The sequence below is a fragment of the Eschrichtius robustus genome, chromosome 16 (genome assembly GCF_028021215.1).
Source record: "Eschrichtius robustus isolate mEscRob2 chromosome 16, mEscRob2.pri, whole genome shotgun sequence".
NCBI lineage: Eukaryota > Metazoa > Chordata > Mammalia > Artiodactyla > Eschrichtiidae > Eschrichtius > Eschrichtius robustus.
The window spans coordinates 73,473,808-73,499,128 of NC_090839.1; the positions used below are offsets into that span (position 1 = coordinate 73,473,808).

Below are 25,321 nucleotides of genomic sequence, written 5' to 3' on the forward strand. Positions count from 1 at the left end.
AAAATCTTTTAGAAAGCAACTGCAAATATTTATTTAGCCTCTGCTGTGTGCCAGGTACTGTGCTTGGTGCTGGGGGTTCAGAAACACTGGGATAAGAGCATACCTTCAAGGAGCTCAGGGTCTAGTATGGGGCATTAAGAGTTGCTCTAAGGAGTGTTAGCTTGAATTTGGAAGATGCCTGGGAGTGGGGTGTGTTAGGGAAAGTGTTAGCCTGATGTTACTAAAATACAGAATTTTAGGGAAGAGGTGACAGTCTAATCTGTAGTTAGATTAGGGGCAGCTGCCAAAGTGTTTTCAGTAACATGCCAGAGAATTTGAGCTTTATTTTGTATAAAATATGGAGCCAATCAAATTGAATAGAAGGCAACATCAGTTTGGTTTTTAAAATTAATTTCTTTAAAGAAAGCTAACCAGTGATAGTATGAAAGATAAATTGGAACAGAGGAGAGACCAGAGTTAGTGATCTTAGTTAGGAAGCTTCTGCATTCATTCTGGTTAGAAAGGACAGCCTGAATTGGGAAGCAAGAATAAATATTTAGTAGAAGGGATTGTTGTGAGAGACATTTGGAATAAAAGAGACAGGTCTTGGCAACCAGTTAGGCATGGGGTGGGGGTGAAAAAGGAAAAGGAATCAAAGCCTACTTCAGAAACCTTGGAAAGGGTTAGATGCTTGCTTCAGAGACCTGCAGTTAGGGGGAAATTACGAAGCTGTGTTCTGTTCCACAGTCAGAAGGAATAGGTAGTAGCAATGGGAAAGGGAAATGAAGGCAACAAACTGAGAATGGTTCTGTGATCCTCACGTTAATGGGAGGCCTTGGTCTCTATGGCTTCCAGCCTCCCCATCTACCAGACTGCTAATCATGGACCATTTATTCTCTCAAGTCATGTCTCCAAGTAGTTTCCGTACCTCCCATACCCTAAGCAGCCACAGAAAGCCAACACCAAGTAGGAGGAATCCCAGCTTTAGTTGCTGCTGGGGATATTGTGTTCTTGGCAGCATAAATTGGAATTTTAAAATACTCTTTCATATGGAAACATATGGTGTTTTTTCAGTACAGTGCACATAGCATAATTAAATTATGGGTTTAATTGGTTTCTTTGGACTAACCTGAAACCTGGTGACTCTTCTTACTTTGGTTTTGTGTGAGAATTCTACAAATCCAAATTATAATTAATCTTGTAGGACACAGTTCATTTATAAATTGGAAACTGTCGGATGAACAGTTCTCCATTATCCAGAGGACCTTTTTACTTTTTGTGGGTCATCAAGGCCCTTTGCTTCTGTCTTTTCCTTCTGACTGCTTGCCTTTAGAGATTTCTCTGTGCATTACAGCTATACCAGAGGACTGGAGCAAAGGAAGTTGAAAATCAAATAAGTTGATTTTTAATTATGAACAACTCTGTGAGAAGAGTTGGTTGGAGGAGAAATTTATTGGCTAAAAATGAGAGTTGGGAATTGTCTTGAAGTTTTATTAATCCATCACTATACCCAGATAAATAGAGATGGCCATGGCATCTTTCTACTCTTTTATTTTACAAAGGGAATGATGAAAGGTGGAAACAAACAAGAAGAAGCATGGATAAATCCATTTGTTAAACAGTTTTCAAATATCAGTTTTTCGGTAAGTATGTTTTCTTGGCGACCTCCTCCCCTTTTAATGGTGATCCGTAAACTTACCCTAATTTCATTTTTTTGTTTTCTTAACAAATAATTCTTTTGAGTCCTTACGAATATGCTGAGGTTAGAATAAAATTTTCCATGAGGTCTTTTTCTTTTCTTTTTTTTTTTTTTGGCTTTGAGGTCTTCTTTATTTTTATAGTTTTAGCTAAAAACATTGATCACGTATCTTTTTTCTTCACGTCTTATTTTTAAAAATTTTTTTTATCATATTAGTGAAAAATGAAGTTTTATGAGCCACTTAAATTTCACAGATAAGGAAATAAAGTAAAATTCTTCACTTTTAATTTATTTTCATTGATAAATTAAGGTCTACTAACATGCTACTTTTTCCTTCTTCAGAGAGACTCACCAGAAGAAAATGTACAGAGCAATAAGATGGACCTTTCTGGAGGTAAGAAAAAATTAAATCAGTTTGAGTTTTATATTCATCATTGATGGAGAAACTTATCTGTGACATGATCCTACTAAAAGAGCACTGACCTTGACCAGGAGAGGGAGACCTGGGTTTCTGTTTCAGTGTTCCTATTCTCTCTAGCATACATTAGAATGTGGGGATTTTATGAGTTAGTGTGCCTTTTAAAGTGTAAGTCACTGTGCAGACCTAAGGTAGTGGTACTGTTAGTCTTTGGTTACCTCAAATTTAGTCCTGTCAAGAATAAGTTATCCAGGTTGAGTGATACAGTCTTCTTAATTTAGGGAACAGTGTGTACAAAGACCCAGATACATGATAGAGATATCTTAAACCATACTGGAGAAATAACAAGTAGTTCCACGTAATGGAAGAAGAAATATAAATTGGTCGAGGTGGTGGGAGTGTGGTGACGGTAAAAGCTTTACCTAGGTGAGGTTGCTAGAAAACTAGGTAGGTGCTAAATCATGAGGAGCTTGGGTGTCTGAGCTTTATTCTGAAAGTATGGGATTAAAGAATTTTAAGCCAGGAGAATGAAATGATTTGGTTTTATGTTTTACAAAAATAATCATGGCTGTAGATTGAAAATATCTTGGGGCAGAAAACATTGGCAGCAGAGGAAGACTAAAAGATATTAAACATAGCAAAACTGGTTAGAGATTTGTTGCTGTAGCCGGTGAGAATTTTCAAAGCTCTAAACTAAGACAGTTGGTGGGAAGAATCTTAATTCAGTGGAGATACAGGAATTAGAATCAATAAAAGTTGATAACTGGCTTGAATCGATTTGCTATGGAGGATGAGGGTGAGGGTGTGGTAAAAGATAATTCCCAGCTTTCTTGCCTGGACAGTTTAGTATGTGGTACTGTTGCTGTTGTATTAGTCTGAGTCCAGGCAGAAGAGAGAAACTACATAGTAATTTGAACAGGGAAAGTTTAATACAAATGTAAAGAATCACTATTAGACTAATGAGGGATTGGCTAGGAAGAGGTAATAACAAGACTCCTCAAGAATATATGAATATATGAATAGCAGGTATAAGAAGTAACCTAAAGACTAAATTGTAAAATCAACAGCTTAAACAGCTGTTCAACAGCTTAAAAAGTGAAAAAAGGGAAGAGAAAAGAAAATGGCCTATACAGATAAGCAATAGATAACATGCAAAACTACTGCCATCCTTATTTCTGTAATTGGTCACAAGCTCTCGTTGGTATCTTTGGCTTCCTTCTTTTACTACCCATTCCATACTTCCCCACTGTCAGCCAGCACCTCAGCTGCTCTGGGTTCTTTTGCTGATGGAGTGACCCAAACCTTCATTCCTGCAGGGTCTGAGCCCTCAGTCATCTTGCCTTTTTTGGTTGTTATAGTTTTTTCATTAACCTTTACTACTGGGCATGCAATTACTAAGAAGCACCCCCAGAAGCACACACCCACCCCCTGCCCACCTGCCCGGATTCCAGAGTCTTCTCTGCCTTCATTTTGTAGCAGGAAACCAGGTCCCCCTTGGTAATCAGAGTCAGTCACTCCAGCCAGCAGGTGACCCCCCCGCCCCCTTGCCAGCTGGTTCAGTGACATCGGTTCTTAACTGCATCCTGTAGGACAGAAGCCCATCCTTTTAGGATGTTGTCTTTCAGCTTGCTTTGTAACTGGGTCTTCAGGAACCACTTGTACCTATCAGTTTGGCTAGCTACTTTTGGGTGATGATATATGTGGTAAGACCAGTTAGTTAAGCCCATTACTCTACTTCCTTTACTGTGAAATGAGTTCCTTGATCACGTCCTCACAGTGCTGTGAGGAGTGATGGATAAGGCCTTTTGTGAGATCATGGATGGCAGGGGAAAAAAGTCCGTATCCAGAATATGTGTCTATTCCTGTGATGACAAGGCTCTGCCTCCTCCATGGCTCACTGAATGGCAGAGAGGTTGCTGTGCTGCTGTGCTGTTGGAACTTGCTGGAAATCTGCCCTTCTAGGGTGCTGGGAAAAGCTGTTCATGGAGAGATGTCTCACCTTAGACACTCTGCTACAAAGCTGCTTGGAGGTACGTGGGAATGCTGGGAGAAGGTGGCCTCCGAGCGAGGCTGACCACCCTGCACTGCAAGTGTAGGGCACAGGAGAAGCTGGAAGCACTGCCAAAGCCGCCAAGGGCACGTAGGCAAAACTGCCGCCTGCAGTTGTCTCTCCAGCGCCCTCTAGTGACAAAGCCTCAGTGCCAACTGGCGAAGGAAAGAAATGTAGAGCCCAGATATTTTCACAGAGCAGTCAAAAAGTGTGAATTTGGAGCTGAGAGACAATAAATCAATAACTGGCCATTATTTGAGATAGGAAATATAGTAGGAGAAACAGGTTTGATAGACAAGGTTACTGAGTTTAAAGTTGCTATGACAACCATGTGGTGATGTCCAGTAAGCAGTAGAAAATCTGGATGTGGAGCTTAGAAGAGATAGGGCTGGAGATAGTAAGTGTAACTAGACACTGATGATAGTACAGCCTCAAAAATAGGTTGACTAGGGAATTCCCTGGTCGTCCAGTGGTTAGGACTCCACGCTTTCACGGCCAAAGGCCTGGGTTCGATCCCTGGTCGGGGAACTAAGATCCTACAAGCTGCGCCAGCACGGCCAGGAAAAAAAAAAGGTAAAAAAGTTTAACAGAAAAAGAAGGTTGGCTGGAGGCTTTTAGAGTAATGGACCAAAGACAAACTCTAGGGGGAATAATGACATTTAAGGAAAGATCTGAGGAGAAATGGAACAAGTTAGAGTAGAATAGAGTAATTCTTCAGTAGTCAGATGAGAATAGAGATTTGAGAAGAGGAAAGTGATTGTCTTGGAATGGATTTGATCCTGGGGGTTAGGACAAGTCATTGGTAACTTTAGCCAAGGGCCTTCTTAAAGGATTGGTCAAGGGGCGGCTGCCACATTTGGCACTCAGATGGTTTTTAAAGTGATGCGGGGACTTCCCTGGTGGCCCAGTGGTTAAGATATCTGCCTGCCAATTCAGGGGACACGAGTTCAAGCCCTGGTCCGGGAAGATCCCACATGCCGCGGAGCGGCTCAGCTTGTGCACCACAACTACTGAGCCTGTGCTCTAGAGCCCACAAGCCACAGCTTCTGAGCCTGTGTGCCACAACTACTGAAGCCCGTGTGCCTAGAGCCCGTGCTCCGCAACAAGGGAAGCCACCGCAATGAGAAGCCCACGCACCGCAACAAAGAGTAGCCCCCACTCGCCGCAACTAGAGAAAAGCCTGTGCGCAGCAACAAAGACCCAACGCAGCCAAAACTAAATAAATGAATGAACGACTGAATGAATAAAGTGACGTGGAATGGTTGGAGGAGTGGTTTGGAGAGAGGATGTATCGTGCCACTTTTTGAAAAGATTTTATTTAGGTAGGCAAAAATAATGTGGATTGTTAGGAAAGAACAGCTTGGAGAGAGACTTGGAAGAAGAGAGTTGGTTGGGTTTGGTTACAAGATTAGATGTGGAGAGTGAGGAAAAGAGTTCAAGATGGCTAGCTTGGGTGCGTCAGTGAATGGTGACACCGTTAACGGGCGAAAGAGAACAGAGGAGAGGTTGTTGCAAAAGTTCGTTGCCATTTAAGGGAGAGCTCTTAATTACAAGTGCTGAAAGGTGGGTTATTCACATATCTGGACCAGTACTTCTGGAAAGCAGCAGCATTTGAAAATTGTACCTATTTTAAGAATACTTTCCTTTTGTTAAAATTTTTCTTTTCCACTTGCCTAGGATGAGGGTAGTAGGGGTGAGTGTTGTGGTGGCTGCAGCAGCAGGCATGTCAAAGAAGGACAGCAGTTGCAAAGAAATTATGGGTGAGATCTGAGGACTGAGAAAATGTGGAGCCTGAGGAACTGGGAAATGGGAGGAGAAGGTATTTTCGCAAGGTAAAAACCAAGGTCTCAAGGCTGTGTGACTAGGAGAATGAAGATGCCACTTTTGAGTCCCATGAGGATCTAGGGGCGATATCATGTGCTTGGTTTCACCTGTCAAAAGTGACAAAGGGGCATTCAAGTGGCTGTGCTTAGCAGGCAGTTAAAGATGTGCGACTGAGCACAGGAGTGAAGTCAGAGTAGGCATTTGTATTTGAGGGTCACCTTGGTAGTGAATAAGCCTGAGGGAGGCTAGTTTGAGAGAGAGAGAATTGAAAGAGTGAGACCTTGAACATACTGGGTACATCCCAGCATCGAAGAAACACAAAGAGGTGGGCTCAGCTATGGAAAGAGGAGGAGAAAGAGAACCCAGAACGGGTATAATAAGATAAGGATGTGAAGTTAGAGATTTGTTTAAGTAGGATTGTAGCCTGGGAGCTGGCTATTTTGAGTAAAGATTTTTTGCCGGACAGGGGCTTTCCATGAGAGGAGGTCATATTTATTGCAGCTTAGTCAGAACGAGGAGAGCGGAGCAAGCCCTGAGAAAAGAGGAAGACCTTTCCCTGTCTGCTAAATGGGGGTGATGATAGTAGAGTTATTAGCATTAAATGAGAATGCACGCACGTTCAGAACGGTGCCTGGCACTTTGTAAGCATCTGCTAGGTGATGGCTTGTCTTGGTGCTATTTCTGTTGTTTGTTCTTGCAAACTATGTTGTTATTTTAAAATTAAGCAGATTATAGATGACCAAAGATGTCTTAACCGTCTATTTCCTAGTCTACTTTCAAGTTAATTTGGTTCAATAAAGTAACAGTATTCGCTAAACCCAACTTGTGAGGAATGCAAGATTTATTAAATGCTAGTGCATTCTTCACATGTCCTGGTCAAGGCAGAAGTCATTTTGGTTTGGAAGTGAGTATTTGTCTTTCTACTGTACATTTATCTGAAACCATCTAGGCTAACTATCTTCCTACTTGATAACGTAGTCTCCTGCATCTGTTAGGAATGTTACAAGACAAGCGAATGGAGATAGATAAACATAGCCTAAATATTGGTGATTACAATCGAACGGTCGGGAAAGGCCCTGGTTCTCGGCCTCAGATTTCCAAAGAGTCTTCCATGGAGCGCAGCCCTTATTTTGATAAGGTAAGTTGTCCGTTTGTGTTTTGTTTGTTTCACCCTCTGGCTAAGAGGGCAATACACTTAATAAACAGTTTAGAACATTTCATGTAATATAAAGTGTTACGACCCAGTGCCAAATATTACTGGACTTGTAGTTCATTGTCCTTTTATGTCTCGATTTATCATAGAGGTTGCATTTATATTTTCCTCTTAACCCCATAAAGTATGTTTGGTTCTTTTTATGTACTCTGGAATTAACACTAATCCGATCTCTTCTGTTTTCTGCCTGTTTCCTGTTGATGCTGGAATGTCATATGACTTCTCTTCTGTTCCTGCAATGATTTCTCCCTTCCACTTGTTTGCTTGGCTGGTGTTGCACATCTTTCTGTCTGTCCAATCAGGATGGCATTGTAGCAGATGAATCCCAAAACATGCAGTTTATGTCCAGTCAAAGCATGAAGCTTCCCCCTTCAAATAGTGCACTACCTAACCAGGCCCTTGGCTCCATAGCAGGGCTGGGTATGCAAAACTTGAATTCTGTTAGACAGGTAAGTCCACATGAGTATCTTAGGCTCTCTGTTGATTTGTATAAGTAATAAGATCTCTCTTACATGTAGTTGCTGTGTTTAAATCAATATTTCAGTGTGGTAATGAGGTGTTTATCCCTAAAGAATCCCAGTGTTACTTGGTGGCGGTTGTTTGTTTTCGTAGAATGGCAATCCCAGTATGTTTGGTGTCGGAAACACAGCAGCACAACCCCGGGGCATGCAGCAGCCTCCAGCACAACCTCTCAGTTCATCTCAGCCTCATCTCCGTGCTCAAGTGCCTCCTCCATTACTCTCCCCTCAGGTCAGTAAATTCCCACTATATTCTCTACTCTTTATCTGGAAAAGAACCTTGAATAAATACATTTATATTTGAATGAGATGACTAGTTGATCATCATAGTATTTATTGGCAACTTTGAGATGAAACTAATTCTGAATTAGTTAATTATTACAGAGGGATGTGGGTAGGGTGAAGAAAGTGAGTCAAAGATAATTTAAATCTAAAATTTATCATTCTCTTTCATAAAATACCTTGAGGGGAGGAAGACAATAGCAAAGTAAATTGACTGGCTTAAGATTCATCTCTGTCACTGTATATACTTAACACGTGAAAATATATGTGAACAATAAATTAGTGAAGTCAAGAAAGACAATTATTAGAACACAATCCCCCCCCCCTCCCAGTAATAGTCCACAAATTTTAATTGCTCTACCGATAATTTAAAATACACAGTACATTTTGTTAGCTTGAGTTACTTTTATTTACTGTTATTATTAACCTACCATTGTGATCCTAAGGTTCCAGTTTCATTGCTGAAGTATGCACCAAACAACGGTGGCCTGAATCCGCTCTTTGGCCCTCAGCAGGTAGCCATGCTGAACCAGCTATCCCAACTAAACCAGCTTTCTCAGATCTCCCAGTTACAGGTAAGTAGAATAATAGCCTTACTCAGTATACATTTATTGAGTGTCTACTGTGTGCTAAACACTGGAATGTGCCCAGGAAGTGTTGCAGGAAACAAAACGGGCATAGTCATGGCCGTCAGGGAGCGTACAGTCCATGTGTGAAGACAGATGGTGAACTCGAAGGGCAGGGTGCTCTGTGAGCAAGGCCAGCCAAGTCTGGGCTGGTGGTCGGGGTATGATGATCAGGAGAAATTTCCCTGGTGAAGTGGAAGTTTAGATTGAGCAAAAGACTGAATTCAACAGAATGGCTGGAGGCCAGAGAGTCCAAACAAGAGATATTAGATGAGGCAGGGCATGTGGGCATTGACTAGATGAAACCATGCCTTTGCAGGTCCCTCTGCCACCGTCACTCTAGGGCACGCTAGTCTATGATGACGTGATACTGATGACCTTTTTGCAATCTTCCCTCCAGCGATTGTTAGCGCAGCAGCAAAGGGCGCAGAGTCAGAGAAGCGTGCCTTCTGGGAACCGGCAGCAGCAAGACCAGCAGGTAGATCTGATCCTTCCCCTTGCTTTGCTTGTTCTCAACTTATATCAATTCCATCGTAAGAGGACAGTCGAAATGCCTTTATTAAACTGTAATGGAAAAGGTTGTTTATTAAGTCTTCTGTCTGCCCAGAAGTCTTATTAACTGGTATACAGTGATTCTTCACCTTCCTGCTGAGAAGGAAGTGAATTCAAAAATGAAGGGGAATGAAGGTGTCTCTAAAGACTTTTCTCCACAATTTTTCACAGTCATCTTGTCGTTTTAAGGGTCGACCTCTTAGTGTGCAGCAGCAGATGATGCAACCATCTCGTCAACTTGATCCAAACCTGTTGGTGAAGCAACAGACTCCGCCGTCTCAGCAGCAGTCACTCCATCAGCCAGCCATGAAATCTTTCCTTGAAAACGTCATGCCCCACACTACACCTGAGCTGCAAAAAGGGCCATCACCAATAAATGCTTTCAGCAACTTCCCCATAGGTGGGTTTCTCCTTGGCCAAAGCATTCGGCTGGTGCTTCATGACCACAGGTTAACATCCTGCTCTCTTAGCTGTCCAGATGTTCTCTTGTGAGTGCCACGCTGATCTTTAGCTGTTCCCTCTCAGAGAGTGGCCACGCCCCTTCTAGCGTTAGCCTCTTCATGCTTCAGGAAGGCCCTTCTCCATTCGAGAAAATCACACTATTTAAAAAATCCCATGCTCATTTGAAATGAGTTAGTGTAAAGATATTATTTCTTTTTAACACTCAGATATCTTAATTGTAGGATATGAATTGGAGGGGAGGACTGAAATTATTAGAGCACGCCAGGGAAATTTTGAGCAGTGCTGCTTTGAGGAAACAACTGGGAACAGTCACATCTGAAATTTTAATTACTGTTTAAATACTTATAAATGATTACTGGCATAAATGTAGAAAATAGGGGTGAGAGAAGGGATTGCCTTTATTCCTTTTGCCGTAGCTCCCCCCCCTCTCTTTTTTTATGATGTCTCCAGGCTTTTTATTCCCTCTGGGGATTGCAGGCTTATATGTCTTCTCCTTCCTTAGGTCCCTTTTCTTCTTGTGCCTTTGAATATATTTTGACCTTTGATTGTTCACACCCTATTCATTTTACTTTTGCTTTCTCTCTTGTAAACCAGCTTTGTTGGTTAACAGGCCCAGTTTTGTTGAAGACAGTCAGTTAACTAGCGCGTTCTGGGCGGTGGGCAGGAGTTGGGCCTGCTGTTGCCCCTGGTGCCGTTTCACTTCGGCTGAACCTGATACATGATTTGGCTCTCCCTGGTTTTGCCATGGACTCTCAGCTAGGACATAGGTGGAACTTTGAGTTTTAGGGGTTGTTAGCAATCTCTTTACATTCCCTTGTCAGTTACCACTGTAGGTGAATACCAGAGAAGCCGGGTCATCCCAGAGACAACAGTATAGTGGTAAAAGAATACCCAAGTGTACACTGAGAGGTTTTGGCCTCACTAGTGAAAGGAAGGGACTCTCACTGATTACATACTGGACATATAAATTGGGCCAGTGAGGAGATAAGTTTCTAAGTAAGGGATTTCCTAGCCTCGCTGCCCTTACAGCAAGAGACTTTTTCTTGATTAAGAAAGTCTGCTTAGTGGCTTCCCTGGTGGCGCAGTGCTTAAGAATCCGCCTGCCAGTGCAGGGGACACGGGTTCGAGCCCTGGTCTGGGAAGATCCCACATGCCACGGAGCAACTAAGCCTCTGCGCCACAACTACTGAGCCTGCGCTCTAGAGCCCGCGAGCCACAACTACTGAGCCCATGTGCCACAACTACTGAAGCCTATGCGCCTAGAGCCCGTGCTCCGCAACAAGAGAAGCCACCGCAATGAGAAGCCCGCGCACCGCGACGAAGAGTAGCCCCCGCTCGCCGCAACTAGAGAAAGCCCGCGCACAGCAACGAAGACCCAACGCAGCCATAGATAAATCAATAAATAAATACATTTATTTAAAAAAAAAAAAAAGTCTGCTTAACCCAGGCAAGCACAAGTATGGTTGTCTAAATCAGGCATTGGCAAACTACAGCCCATTGGTCGAATTTGGCCAGCTGCCTGATTTTATGAATAAAATTTTATTGGAACACAGCCGTGCTCTTTTGTTAATGTATTTCCTATGGCTGCTTTTGTGCTGTAACAACAGAGTTGCATAGAGACGCTGAGACCATGTGACCCACAGAGCCTAAGATATTTACTATCTTAAGCCTTCACAGAAGAAACTTGCCAAGTATTGGGTCTAATTAATGAGTCCAGAGAGCAGCAAATTTAATTACTCTCTCCAAATAGGGGTGATATTAGAGAATTTATATTATTAAAGTTTTAAGCTTGACCTGGTATCACAGGGACTCATCAGGCCCAAGTATCTAAAAAACATTTGTTTCGAAACTTTAGATTAAGAACCACCTCGATGTGTGTTAAACAAAGATTCTGGCTCCCACTGAAAAGTTTTCTTTTTTTCTTTTTTTTTTTTTGGTCGTGCCACATGGCATGCAGGATCTTAGTGTGAGTTTCAGCACTGAGAAGATTGAAGCAAGAAAGTAATAGAACCTGACTTAACTTTTTAAGAACTCATCCTGACTTTTGGTTGTGTGCCCATTTATATACTTTTATTTTTTTTATGATTTTTTTAAACTGTAATTTTAAAATAAATTTATTTATTTTATTTATTTATTTTTGGCTGCGTTGGGTCTTCATTGCTGCTCCCGGGCTCTCTCTAGTTGTGGTGCGCAGGCTTCTCATTGCGGTGGCTTCTCTTGTTACGGAGCACGGGCTCTAGGCCTGCACGCTTCAGTAGTTGTGGCACGAGGGCTCAGTAATTGTGGCTTGTGGGCTCTAGAATGCAGGCTCAGTAGTTGTGGCACGTGGGATCTTCCTGGACCAGGGATCGAACCTGTGTCCCCTGCATTGGCAGGTGGATTCTTAACCATTGCGCCACCAGGGAAGTCCCTATACTTGTAATTTCTTACCCTGTGCATACTTCAGTTTAAGAAAACATCTAACATCAATTCTTTTCGGGGGGCGGGGGTGGGACACGCTGCACGGCTTTTGGGATCTTAGTTCCCCGACCAGGGATCGAATCCATGCCGCCTGCAGTGGAAGCAGGGAATTCCAGAAAGTTCTCATTTTTAACAAGCATCTCAGATTATTCTGTTGATGTTGGTCCCCACGATCACACTTGAAGAAACACTGGCTTAATGGTCAGTTTTCTGACTATAGGATCTAAGATAGAAATTTCCATCTTTGTTCCAAGAGAATATCTAAGTCTGATGTGTGTCATCAGCAAAGTTCAGGTAAGTTGCACCTTGGGGTACGGGAGTCTTGCCCTAAGGTACAATTGTTAGAGCAAGACATTTTTACTTCTAAATGATAATATCCTTTGGCGGGTGAAGCAGTTGAAGATTGTTCATAAGCAAACGTTAGCAACTGAAAGTGATCATATGTAATTCTTCTCTTGGGAAGTACCTAAAAGGTATATTTTAATAGGTAAAGTTTAACATTTGGCTGTCGTAGAATTCTCTGTTATTTTGCCAAGGAATTCAAAAATAATCAAAATTATGTGGAGTAGTTTCCCACAGTTAATGCAGTTATAGTACCAACAGCTGTGAAAATGTTATACTAATGAGCGTTCGACAAGCTATGTAGGATCTCTGTGTGCTGCTTTCTTTGATAATCGAGCCATGGCTCTTTCTTCTGACCTTGTTTCTGCATGGCATCGGCCAGGAGTCCAGAGTGTCTGTCCTGCCTGCCTTGCCTTTGTCTATGATCATTTGGCTGTGCCACATTTGCAGGATGATATTTATTAAGGAACATTAGGATTGAAAACACGAGATTAGCTACATATGTTTTTCTAGAAAATGAAAGGTGTGGTACCAGAAGGAAAACATGCTATATTTTATAAAGTGGTTTTTTAAAATTATTATCTTATTTTTAGGCTTGAACTCAAACTTGAATGTAAATATGGATATGAACAGTATTAAGGAGCCACAGTCAAGACTAAGGAAGTGGACTACAGTGGACAGCATTTCTGTGAACACATCTTTGGATCAAAACTCCAGCAAACATGGTATAAAATACGTTCTTATATTTTGACTTCAAAAAAAAAAAAACCTGTAGGATACTAAATTTAGGCTTTATTTTATTTTAAATATGTATTTTCATAGCTAAATTCTCTTAAGAACCTTTTCTCATTATTAAAAAGTGCTTTATTAGTTATTAAGTCTTAGTTAAAACCAAAAAAATTGACCTTTATTGTGCTATTGTGAAAAACAGGTCAGATTACACATTTATTTTTTAATTATTCCCTCTTTAGGTGGTCATTTAGTTTTTTGCTATTATTTTATTGTTTTAGTGTTCTACTTAACATTTACTCAATTTAATCTGATACAAGGGATTAAAAACTTCCACCATAATTTGATTTCTAACAGTTTCTTTCCATTCATCTAGTAATTGTTAATGGAGTATTTTCTGCTTTCCAAGAACTGTGCTAGGCCACCTGGAATATACATAGATACATATGTACATACACGCACACAATTGACTGTATGTAAGCAAGTAAAAATACTTGCCCTGAAGAAGCTCATTGGTAGCAAAAATAAACATGTAAACAGCTTTACCACACTGTGATAGGTGCTGTAAAAGTTAATACATACAATAGGATAAATAGTATAAGAATGTGAAATCTAATGGAGAAGTGAGTCAGGAATAACAAACCATGGGTCTGAACTGAGTCTTCAAGCTTACCAAAGGAGCGGAGAAAGAACACCACGGAGAGGATAGCATGTGAAACGTTCAAAGACAGGACCTCCTGGTGAGTTCTGCTAGGTGGGCATGTCTGGGGGTGAAGGTACAAGTGAGAGAAAGGAGGAAGGTGTCGCTGCAATAGTAGGTATTGAGCAATCATGGAAAACTTTTGTGCCAAAAAAATCACCTTAAACAGGAAAATGGTGGATATCTAAAGGCACCTAAGGCTTAAAGGAGTCGTTAAGTGAGAAAGAGGGCAACGGACATGAGAAGACGGAGTGCACTGAAGAGAGTGTTACAATTAAGGACAAAAGAGCTTGGTAACTAACTTAATTCATTCTGCAAGTATATGATTATCTGTGATGTGCCTCCTGTGCTTCTTGCCTTCCCCAGTCCAACCCTATACCTTACCCTGGGCTCAAGAGTCATTTCCAAGAAGCCTCCTCCAGCCTTTGTGTTCGAATAGCACCTCTTATGTGTATCTGTCTTGTGTAAGTATCCATTTAGGCCTGTTTCTGTCACAGGACATAAATTCCTGGAGGAGAGAGTCCATGCTTTGCTTACCTGTAGCCCCACTGAGCACATTGCAGCACTTGGGGGACATTTGCTAGGTGAAAGGATGAGTGGACGGTGATGCAGTTAATGGTAGAGTAAATGTAGGAATTGAAGCAGGCCTGCTGGGACAGGTCATGGATGGATTTTAGACTTGTTGAGTGTGGTATTTTAGGGATAGCTCAACGTGGAAAAAGCCCAGTAAGAAATTAGAATTAGAGGCCTGGTGCTCAGAAGAAAAATCTGGGCAAGAGTAAGATTTTGTGTTCATCAGAATGTTGATGTCGTCGACATGGACGAGGTTGCCCAGAGAGACGGTACATAGAAGGGAATAAGGACACACAATCCTAGAGCCAGTAGTAGTAGTAGTAGTAAAGAAACCTGGAGAAGAATGGGTAGAGAGAGAGGACGTGGAGACCCAGAAAAATGTTTCTGCCGTATGGTTTTCTGTCTCCTCTGATTAAAATGAATTTTTCCATGTCTGTTTTGCATGTCTGGCCCTCAGTTTCTTTGTAAAAATGTTTCCTTCCTCTCACTGCTGTTTTAGGTGTAATGTATATCGTATATTCTCAAGTGCTCGGCATACTTACCTAGGGCATACTGGTATATAGTATGCGTTATATAAATGGCGTGTCATCATGCAGCATAGGTTTTGAGGGCAGATAGACTGGGGATTTGATCCCAGTTCTTAACCTGTTTAAGCCACAGTGTTTGCATCTGTAAAGTGGAAACGATACATCATAGAACTGTTGAGGATTGAATGAGATAATAACTGCTAAGCTCCTATCTCATTGCCTGGCATGTGACATGCAGGTAGTGGGTGGTGGTGTCTTCTTATAAGCAGCCTATTATCATAAGTTTGTTTTTCGTTCAATTCAATTGGTAATTTTATATTTTAATTTTTAATTTTGTTTTTTATCTTCTCTCTTTTTTTAAACTTAGTATCTGTTTTTTATCATTTTCATCATGCATTTTATTGTTTGATTTTGCATAAACCTGGAATGTGAGCAGTGAGTTTTTGTTTTTTAGTAATTAGCTTAGACAATACATAGTTTTATTCCGGTATACATAGCAATCTAATGAACATATTCTAGTAGCGTTCTCTTCTTCAGAATAAGGAGGTTGATGCTCTTCCTCCTTTACTTCAGTGTAGGTTCCTGTTATTCTTTTTTTTAATTAAAATATAGTTGATGTACAATATTATATAAGTTACAGGTGTACAATATAGTGATTCACGGTTTTTAAAGGTTATACTCCATTTGTAGTTATTGCAAAATATTGGCTGAATTCCTTGTGCTGTACAGTATATCCTTGTAGCTTATTTTATGCCTAATAGTTTGTGCCTCTTAATCCCCTATCCTTATCTTGCCCCTTTCCCCACTGGTAACTACTAGTTCTCTATATCTGAATCTGTTTCTTTTTTGTTATATTCACTAGTTTGTTGTATTTTTTTAGATTCCACATATAGGTGATACACAGTATTTTTCCTTCTCTGTCTGACATATTTTACTCAGCGTAATGCCCTTAAGGTTCGTCCATGTTGTTGTAAATGGCAGAATTTTTCTTCTTTCTCCAGGCTGAATATTATTCCTTTGTATGAGTATACAACACCTTCTTCATTCGTTGATGGACACTTAGGTTGTTTCTATATCTTGTGAAAAATGCTGCAATAAACATGGGAGTGCAGATATCTTTTTTTTTTTTAAATTATTTATCTATTTATTTATTTTTGGCTGTGTTGGGTCTTCGTTTCTGTGTGAGGGCTTTCTCTAGTTGCGGCAAGTGGGGGCCACTCTTCATCGCGGTGCGCAGGCCTCTCACTATGGTGGCCTCTCTTGTTGCAGAGCGCAGGCTCAGTAGTTGTGGCTCACGGGTCCAGTTGCTCCGCGGCATGTGGGATCCTCCCAGACCAGGGCTCGAACCCGTGTCCCCTGCATTGGCAGGCAGATTCTCAACCACTGCGCCACCAGGGAAGCCCCAGTTATCTTTTTGATATCCTGTTTTCATTTCTCTTGGATATATACCCAGAAGTGGGATTGCTGGGTCATTAGTAGTTGTATTTTTAATTTTTTGAGAAACCTCCATACTGTTTTCCACAGTGGCTGTGCCAATTTACATTCCCACCAGCAGTGTGCAATGTTCCCTTTTCTCCACATCCTCATCAATATTTGTTGTCTGTGGTCTTTTTGATGATAGCCATTCTGACAGTGAGAGGTGATATCTCATTGTGGTTTTGATTTGCATTTCCCTGATGATTAGCGATGTTGAGCATCTTTTCATGTGCCTGTTGGCCATCTGCATTGTCCTCTTTGCAAAACTGTTCAGGTCTTCTGCTCATTTTTAAATTGGGTGTTGTTGTTTTTTTTACATGTTGAGTTGTATGAGCTGTTATATATTCTGGATATTAACCCCTTATCAGTCATATCATTTGCAAATATTTTTTCCCATTCATTAGGTTGTCTTTTCATTGTCAATGGTTTCCTTTGCTGTGCAAAAGCTCTTAAGTTTAATTCGGTCCCATTTGTTTATTTATTTATTTTTTTTAAAAAAAATAAATTTATTTATTTTATTTATTTATTTTTGGCTGTGTCGGGTCTTCGTTGCTGCACACGGGCTTTTCTATAGTTGTGGCAGGCAGGGTCTACTCTTCGTCGCGGTGTGCAGGCTTCTCATTGCAGTGGCTTCTCTTGTTGCGGAGCATAGGCTCTAGGTGCGTGGGCTTCAGTAGCTGTGGCACGCAGGCTCAGTAGTTGTGGCTCGCGGGCTCTAGAGCGCAGGCTCAGTAGTTGTGGCGCACAGGCTTAGTTGCTCTGCGGCATGTGGGATCTTCCTGGACCAGGGCTCGAACCCGTCTCCCCTGCATTGGCAGGCGGATTCTTAACCGGTGCACCACCAGGGAAGCCCCATTTTTTAATTTTTGCTTTTATTTCCTTTGCTTTAGGAGACGGATCCAAAAAAATACTGCTACAGTTTATGTCAAAGAGTGTTCTGCCTGTGTTTTCCTCTAGGAGTTTTATGGTTTCTGGTCTTACATTTAGGTCTTTAATCAATTTTTAATTTATTTCTGTATATGGTGTTAGAGAATGTTCTAGTTTCATTTTTTTACATGCAGCTGTCCAGTCTTCCCAGCACCACTTATTGAAGAGGCTGTCTTTTCTCCATTGTATGTTCTTGCCTCCTTTGTCGTAGATTAATTGACCATAAGTGCGTGAGTTTATTCTACTATTCTTTATTTACTTGACACCTTGAAACTGTCATTTTTTCTTTTTTAAAATTATTTTTGTATTGTTAATACAAATTAAATTTTTATATGCTTCCCCACCCCCAAAATGTTCTCATTTTCTTTACTTTAGCAGGCCCTGTAACTAATCTGAACCAGCCCAAGACTAGTAGTCTTCCCTTCATGGATATTATTTTGAGATCTCCAGGCTTTTACTTTAGCCCCTTAAAAATCAAGAATGTTTGATAGAATTTCTCCTCTATGGTTGCTTTTATTCTTTCTTCATTGTTGTATTTTTTCCTTCCTTGTAAAAATGACTTCAGAAATATACCTTGACCTGGTGTGGTTTTGGTCTTCATCTCTAGAAAGAAAGACCAGGTTAGTTTTATATCTGTATATAAGAACCCTCTAAATTTCAAGTCTTAAAAGGTTGGGGTTTTGTTTTTGGGGTTTTTTTTTTTAAGCTTTTCAGTCTGTTTAAAGACAGTGCTTTTTCTTATCATAATAATTCTCATAATTGTTTATACTATCATTTTCTCCCAGAAGTGCTCCTCTTTGCTCTGTGGTTCTTTTCCGTCTCTTACTATCTCTCTTTCTCCTGGTAGAGACTTAGAATCTTCTTCTCAGGCACACTCTTTTTGTTTGTTTGCTTTGTTTTCAGTTTTCCTTGTATTAAAAAAAATAGAGAAATGTTAATCATCTTATGTCCATTATTATTTTGGTACAGTTTGTTCTTTTGTCCTTACAAAGATAAAATTGGCATCTAACTTTGTATTCTAGAAGAGATCCCAAAACTGCTGGTCTGTGTGTTATGTTTTGTTAGACACTATTTTGAAAATAATTTTTTTGAACCAACATCGATTTAAACGTTCAGGAAATTTCATGCACAGATTCAGATTTCTGGCATCTCTGTAGAAATGTGAAGATCTGCCAGCACCAAGCTCGAGAGCAGTCACCACCCAGAGTTGAGTGGCTCCTGCCCATGTGCTTACTGGCTCATTCTTCCCATTCCCCTCACACCTGTACCTTCCCTCCCGTTGGTGGAGAAATATTTTTCTGTACCCCCTAACCAGAGAAATATTTCCCTGTAGTCTTGTTTCTATCTGAGGAGGGACCATGGGATTTTTTTTCTGTAGGCAACTTGCTTCACTTGTATATAAAACCTGATTGGCCTCATTGGCATTTGTTGTATTTCCATGTTGTAGGAAACGGGGGTTGTTTTTCCATGGTACCAGAGTAGTGTAGAGATCATTTTTTAAGGGGGAATGATCTGATAGCAGTAGTCAGGCTGGGCTGAGATGGGCTGAGCCTGGAGACAGGAGAGGCCTGTGGGGACGCTTGGCTGGCTCTGATCCTTTGCATCACAGTCTTACGTGGGTTCTATTTTTATCCCCATCTAGTGAAGCTTAGAGGGCTAGTAAGATAGTTGTGGAGCAGAGAAGAAAGGGCAAATTCAAGAGAATCTTCCGTGTCAGAGATCCCCAAGGACACTGGTTTCCTAGAAGAACTCACAGAACTCAGACAAACAGTAATACTCAATACTCATGGTTATGGTTTATTACAGCAAAAGAGTACAGATTAAAATCAACAAAGGAAAAAGGCACACAGGACAGAGTCCAGGAGAAACCAGGAGAAGCTTTTTGTTGTCATCTCGCAGTGCAGTTTCTCAGACTTAACTCTCCCAGCAACAATGTGTGAGAACGTGCACAAAGTATTGCCAGCCAGAGAAGCTTACCCAAGCCTTAGTGTCCTCAGTTTTTTGTCAGGGGTCAGTTGTATAGACATGGAGCACACCTGCTTGTCAATCTCCAACCCCCTGCAGACCCTTCAGAGTTCAGACAAAAACAGCATGACCCAGGCCCCATGCAAACAAAAACAGATGTTCACCATAAATCACATTGTTATCATAAACTCTCTGGCGTGGCCGTGACCCAATGTATGCAGAGGAACTCTTATCTGGCATGCTATTCTGTGAGTTACAGGAGCCCAGGAGCCATCAAGGGCTAGTCCCTGAAGCTCTTTGCCATGTGCAGTCTAGCCCTGTGCTAACCCTTTACTGCACACCTTCCAGAGTCAAAAAATGAGATTCATTAAGGGAAGTAGAGTAGAGTGGAGGCAAGGCCGTTTAACAGGGGAATTGTGGGTCAAGTGAGGTTTGGACTGGGGAAATTTGTGATACTTTATGGTCCTAAGATTCTTGTGACTTACCAGAGTTTATAAAATCCCTTTCCCCTCCTCATTGCCCAGAGAAAAGTACAATGTTCAGGAGCTGGAATACATTTATTTTAGCCTTAGAGTTAGTTGAGGGCAATTGGGAACGGTTGCCAGGAGGCCTGTGATCCCTTAAGCTGGGATATGAAAGATAAACAGGCATTAGCCAGGCAGAGGTGGAAGGAGGGAAAACCATAAGGCGTGAGTAGAGGCTAGAGTTTTAAGAGCCTTACAAACTATTGAAGAGTTTGAATTTTACTCCTCTGTAATGGAGAACTGTTGAAGAGTTTTAAGCTGGAAAGTGACATGATCAGATTGGCATTTTTGAAGAGGCAGTGCGAAGAACTGGGGAGTTGAAGTGGACAGAGAGATTAGTTAGGAAACTTCTGCCTAATCCAGAGCGTGGCCAAACGAGAGATCACAGTAGTCTGATCTCATGTGTCGTTATTTAAAAGCTATATGATCATTTCACAATATATACAAGTAGCAAATCATTATGTTGTACACTTGAAACTAATATGTTGTATGTCAATTATATCTCAAAGTATTCTAAAAAGAAATGAAGGTTAAATGTGTAAGTTATAAAGATACCCACTAAACAAAAACTGTAAGCCTTCCACAGTTTCAGAAAAGATAAATCAATATTTTCAAAGAGTTTTTAAAGAATCTATAAAGAAATGAAAAGAAATTCATATTGAACCATAAAGCCAAATCTGACTCTATTCTGTATACCGGGGGACCCAGAACAAAATAATTCAGAAATCTTTGCAATCACAGGAGGAGAAAAAAGAGCTAGGTAGGCAGCAGGATTGACAGGACTTAGTGATTTTAAAATAATAGGGAAGAGCCAGGAGAAACTCTTGTTTTCTGACTTAAGTAACACCAAGATCATTGTTCCTCTGATTAGTATTAAAAGGATATTTTGTTACATTCATTCCTTCCCTTTTCATTGGATTTTATCTTGAAACTTTGACTAAACTTGGCTTAAAGGTCAGTTTGCTGGTTTGTAGACATTGGACTGATGATTATCAGAAATTCAAGGTGAAATTGTCATGTAATTGAAGGAACATTGGAACATGAAATCAAGCAGCCCTGAATTCTAAGCTAATTTGCCAGGCGGCGGTATAGCACATTTGGAATTTTCCTTAAGAGAGGGAGTGGGAGCTGAGACAATGGCAAAATGTCAAAATAAATGTGGACCCTAGAATTGACACCTACCTCCGCTACTAATTAGCTCTGCTGTTTATTAGCTACCGGCAAGTAACTTAACCTTTCTGAACTTCGGTCCCTCATCTGCTAAATGGGAGTAATAATAGTACCCCTTGTGATGTTTTGAGGATTGAGAAGGCAATAACTCTGAAGCACCTGAGCACTAGAATAGGGTTAGACACATACGTGGCCAGTGGGTCTCAGCCTTCAGCATTACTGTTAGGGCCATCATTGTCATCTCATGAGTGCCCTGCCTCTAAGACAGCACCATTTCTCCAGTGTAAATCCAGCTCTGTTTGCTTAAACTAAACCTACCACATAAATTTTACATTTCATTTTTCTGATGCTCTCCCATGCAGTGTCTAATAGAATGTAATTGGATCGTGGCTGCCGCTTAAGTCATGTCTGTTGTCCTTTTTAATAAAACGAAGTTTGAATAAGTAGATAATTGTTTCTTGTTAAAAACGGGGGCAGATGCTTTTATCATTGCTGGTTCTTGCGTAAGAATTAATCACTTAAAGTTTGGCAATTATGCTTACTTACTGTATTACTTGGAACTACTACTTTATATATCCCACTTTATTTCCAAGTGGGGTTTTTTTTAATTTTTATTTATTTACTTATTTATTTATTTATGGCTGTGTTGGGTCTTCGTTTCTGTGCGAGGGCTTTCTCTAGTTGCAGTGAGCAGGGGCTACTCTTTGTTGCGGTGCGCGGGCTTCTCATTGCGGTGGCTTCTCTTGTTGCGGAGCACAGGCTCTAGGCGCGCGGGCTTGAGTAGTTGCGGCATGCAGCCTCAGTAGTTGCGGCTCGCAGGCTCTAGAGCGCAGGCTCAGTAGTTGTGGCGCACGGGCTTAGTTGCTCCGCGGCATGTTGGATCTTCCCAGACCAGGGCTCGAACCCGTGTCCCCTGCATTGGCAGGCGGATTCTTAACCACTGTGCCACCAGGGAAGCCCCACACAATCAACTTTTGAACATTTTCCTTACCCTAGAAGAACCCCTTAGGTGTCATTCCTCCCACCTCCATTTTCCCATCTCTCTAGTCATAAGTAAAAACTAATATTTTTGTTTTCTACAGATTTCTCTGTACTGGACATTTCATAAAAGTGGAAGCATATAATATCTTGTCTTTTATGACTGGCATTTTTGGCTTAGCGTAATGTTTTCGAGGTTCATCCGTGTTGTAGCATGCACATGTATTTCACTCCTTTTTATAGTTGAATTGGATAATATATACCACGTTTTGTTTATGCAAGTTCATCGGTTGATGGATATTTGGGCCTAAGAGATGTCCTTGATTTCTTCCTTCCTCCAATCTGCACATCGAGTCCATCTGTGAATAGTACCCATTCTGCTTCCCAAATACATAGTTTATGCATCTGTTGTGTTTCCTAATGGTCTCCCTGCTTCTATGCTAGCCTTCCTTCCATTTTCCACGCTGCAGCAAATGGGACCTCAAAACAAATGGGATTGTATTACTTCCCTTCCTAAAACCCCTCAGTATAAAGAACTCCTTGCCAAGTCCTACAAAGCCCTGTCTGAGGGTGTTGTAAATTCTGATGCCTTTGGGGAACAGGCAGGGCATAGGCCAGTCTGGAGTGGTAGGGCCTGGGACAGCTAGAGTGTGCACACCCCACCTCAGGACCTTTGAATTCCAAGCATTTTAAACAAAATGTACTTGGTCATCCCTGCCCTTCAAGATCAGGGCCCCACTCCTTCATGTTGTTCTCTCTCCCGTTTACTGTTTTTCAGGCAAAATGATCTTTCAGTTCCTCAAATGTGCCGAACAGTTTTTCTCCTCAAGTCTTTGTGCAGGCCGCACCCACTGGCTAGAGTCTTTTCCCCCAGACTCTTTCCATGCGGTCCCTGCCCCCTCCTTGACACACATTCTCTCCTTCTGCCCTCTGTCCATTTACTTGGCTTTTTGTGAGAATATACTGTCATTGTGGGCAAGGACCTCATTCATATCAGAGACTAGAAGTGATTGAAGCCTGGAAGAAAGCACAGGGCTTTCTCTCCTCCTCACATCTTCACATAATCTACAGAAGAGTTTGGAACCCACAGATCTAATGAAAAGTTGTCTTACTATATTTGACAAACTACAAGAAATAAATGTGATACTATATTTTGCTCACAGTTCCCTTCCGTTTTCTCTTTGTAGGTGCTATTTCAAGTGGTTTCAGGCTGGAAGAGTCTCCGTTTGTTCCCTATGACTTTATGAACAGCAGTGCTTCACCAGCCAGCCCTCCGGGTTCCGTAGGGGATGGCTGGCCACGTGCCAAATCGCCCAGCGGCTCTAGCAGTGTTAATTGGCCACCAGGTAAGATGCCGACATCTTCTTTTACGAGAGTTTGTGCCCATTAAGATGTCGATACCTCTAGATGTGCTAATGATTTGGCCCCGATTCTGTGTGATTGGACTGAACTACGCGAAGGATGAGCAAGAACACAGAAATGTGAATGGGAAGTTGAGCCCAGGTCTTGGGCTGATGAGTGACCTGGCCCATTACCAGTGCCTTTATGCTCCAATCTGTGAAGGTGGGATTAGTCCCACAGAGGGATTAGGCCAGTGCGAAGAATGATATAAACCTTCGTTCATTGTTCTTCTCTAGCTGTGTCTGGGGACAGAGGTGACAGCATTTCCATTTACTGAGGAATCACCAGAAATGCACCTATGACCTGTTTCATCCTATCCAAGTTGCTGTGGCTTTGTGATTTGTAATAAAGCACTTTAAAATGTTACTTTTAAGAATATATAAACCCAGAAAAAATTTGCAAGTTATTCATAAAAAACAGTTTATATTAATTGTGGTGTTGAGTCAGCCTGTTAGGGTATTGGAAAATAATTTGAGAGTATTGGAAGATATTTGATAATTGCACAGACTTTAGGAATAGAACTTTTGGGTAGTGACTGATGGATTTTCAGATGATGATTAAGCCTGAACAAATTTTAAATTTTTATTTCCAGAATTTCGCCCTGGTGAACCGTGGAAAGGTTATCCAAACATTGACCCTGAAACTGACCCTTATGTCACTCCTGGCAGTGTCATAAACAATCTTTCAATTAATACTGTGCGGGAAGTCGACCACCTCAGGGACAGGAACAGTGGTATGTAGGCGGATACGACTCAGGATTTCTGAATGATGCAGGCCAGTGGCTCAAAGTAGATGTGAAACTTTGAGCAGCGAGAGTCACTCCAGCACAACACAGCGCCTGACCTCCAAGGGGCTCGTGACAGTGATAACAGAATTCTCGATTTCCCGTAGGTGACTCTTTAGCCACTTTTAAAATGATGAGGATTTATTATCACTTGATATGGTAAACGCAAAGGACCCACAAACATTTGCTTTCCAGTAACTGTATTAACAACTGAAGGTTGTTACCCATTTTATAACAAGTTTCTGTACTGTGGTTATTAAGAAATGGGTGTTTCTTAAGGAAGATGTTATATTATTTGTTTATACACTCTGGATGTTAAAGAACTTTCATTTGCAGAAGGAATTGGCTTTCTTTGTCTCACAGAGAGTGAAAATAAGAAAAATTTAAGCGTCCCTGCAGTCCAGATGCACTTTTTAATGGGTTATCAAATAAAATCTTCCTCCTACCTACCACATGGTTATTTTTTCACCCCAGGCATATACAAGTATTCCATGCATGCAGGAGAAGAAAGGTGAATGAAATGAATGACGGTATCTTCTCTTTCTGTAACATACAGCCTCACAGCTCTCCCTTTAAACAGTTTGTAATAAAGAAAATATAAAACAGTCAACACTTTCTGTTAAATACATAATTTGTTAACAGGTGTTTGCCAGATCACAATGGTAAGATAAGAATCCTCATCATTCTAAAATGACTGAATTTAGCAGACAACTATGTATAGAAATAGTTAAAGCCACTACTTTCACAGGAGAACGTGGGGACAGAGCCAACAATAAAACCTCACAGCCTGGTAGTTAATGAAAGAATCTGGCAGCAGGAGCTGTTGCAGTGATCCACATAATGGTCGGGTCTGGAGCTAAACTAGGGTAGTGGTCAAGGGGGTTTTTTAAAAAATAGGAAGAAAGGCTAGGTTTTCGAGACTGAACATGGGGCACGATGGGAGAGGACAAAGGCCTGGCTCGCTGGTAGTGCCAGTGCCAGGGCACCTTGGTGAGCTGCCCAATAAGAAGTCATTAGAGTTCAGAGACAGGTTGGGAGCTCCAGTGGAGCCCACTACTGAGAAGCAGGGCTGGTGTTGTCTCTTGCTGGATCCCACTGTTGGGGTGCGTTCTCACAGACAGTTATGAGAAGACCGGAATGGG

The 25,321-nt window shown here is 41.3% G+C and overlaps 1 protein-coding gene across 7 annotated transcripts in view; it reads left to right on the top strand.

Annotated features, from left to right (window-relative positions):
- TNRC6A (trinucleotide repeat containing adaptor 6A) overlaps window positions 1–25,321 on the top strand; it is a 97,445-nt gene that overhangs the window by 63,852 nt on the left and 8,272 nt on the right. For 6 of the 7 annotated variants that reach the window (XM_068524659.1, XM_068524656.1, XM_068524657.1 and 3 more), the window contains 10 exons: window positions 1,542–1,622; window positions 2,021–2,072; window positions 6,966–7,108; window positions 7,796–7,933; window positions 8,430–8,558; window positions 9,010–9,087; window positions 9,351–9,561; window positions 13,019–13,150; window positions 23,182–23,340; window positions 23,988–24,128. In XM_068524659.1, the coding sequence (XP_068380760.1) occupies window positions 1,542–1,622; window positions 2,021–2,072; window positions 6,966–7,108; window positions 7,796–7,933; window positions 8,430–8,558; window positions 9,010–9,087; window positions 9,351–9,561; window positions 13,019–13,150; window positions 23,182–23,340; window positions 23,988–24,128 (1,264 nt within the window). Of the gene's footprint in view, window positions 1–1,541; window positions 1,623–2,020; window positions 2,073–6,965; window positions 7,109–7,485; window positions 7,633–7,795; window positions 7,934–8,429; window positions 8,559–9,009; window positions 9,088–9,350; window positions 9,562–13,018; window positions 13,151–23,181; window positions 23,341–23,987; window positions 24,129–25,321 lie in introns of all 7 variants that reach the window. The other variant, XM_068524662.1, reaches the window with a different exon arrangement.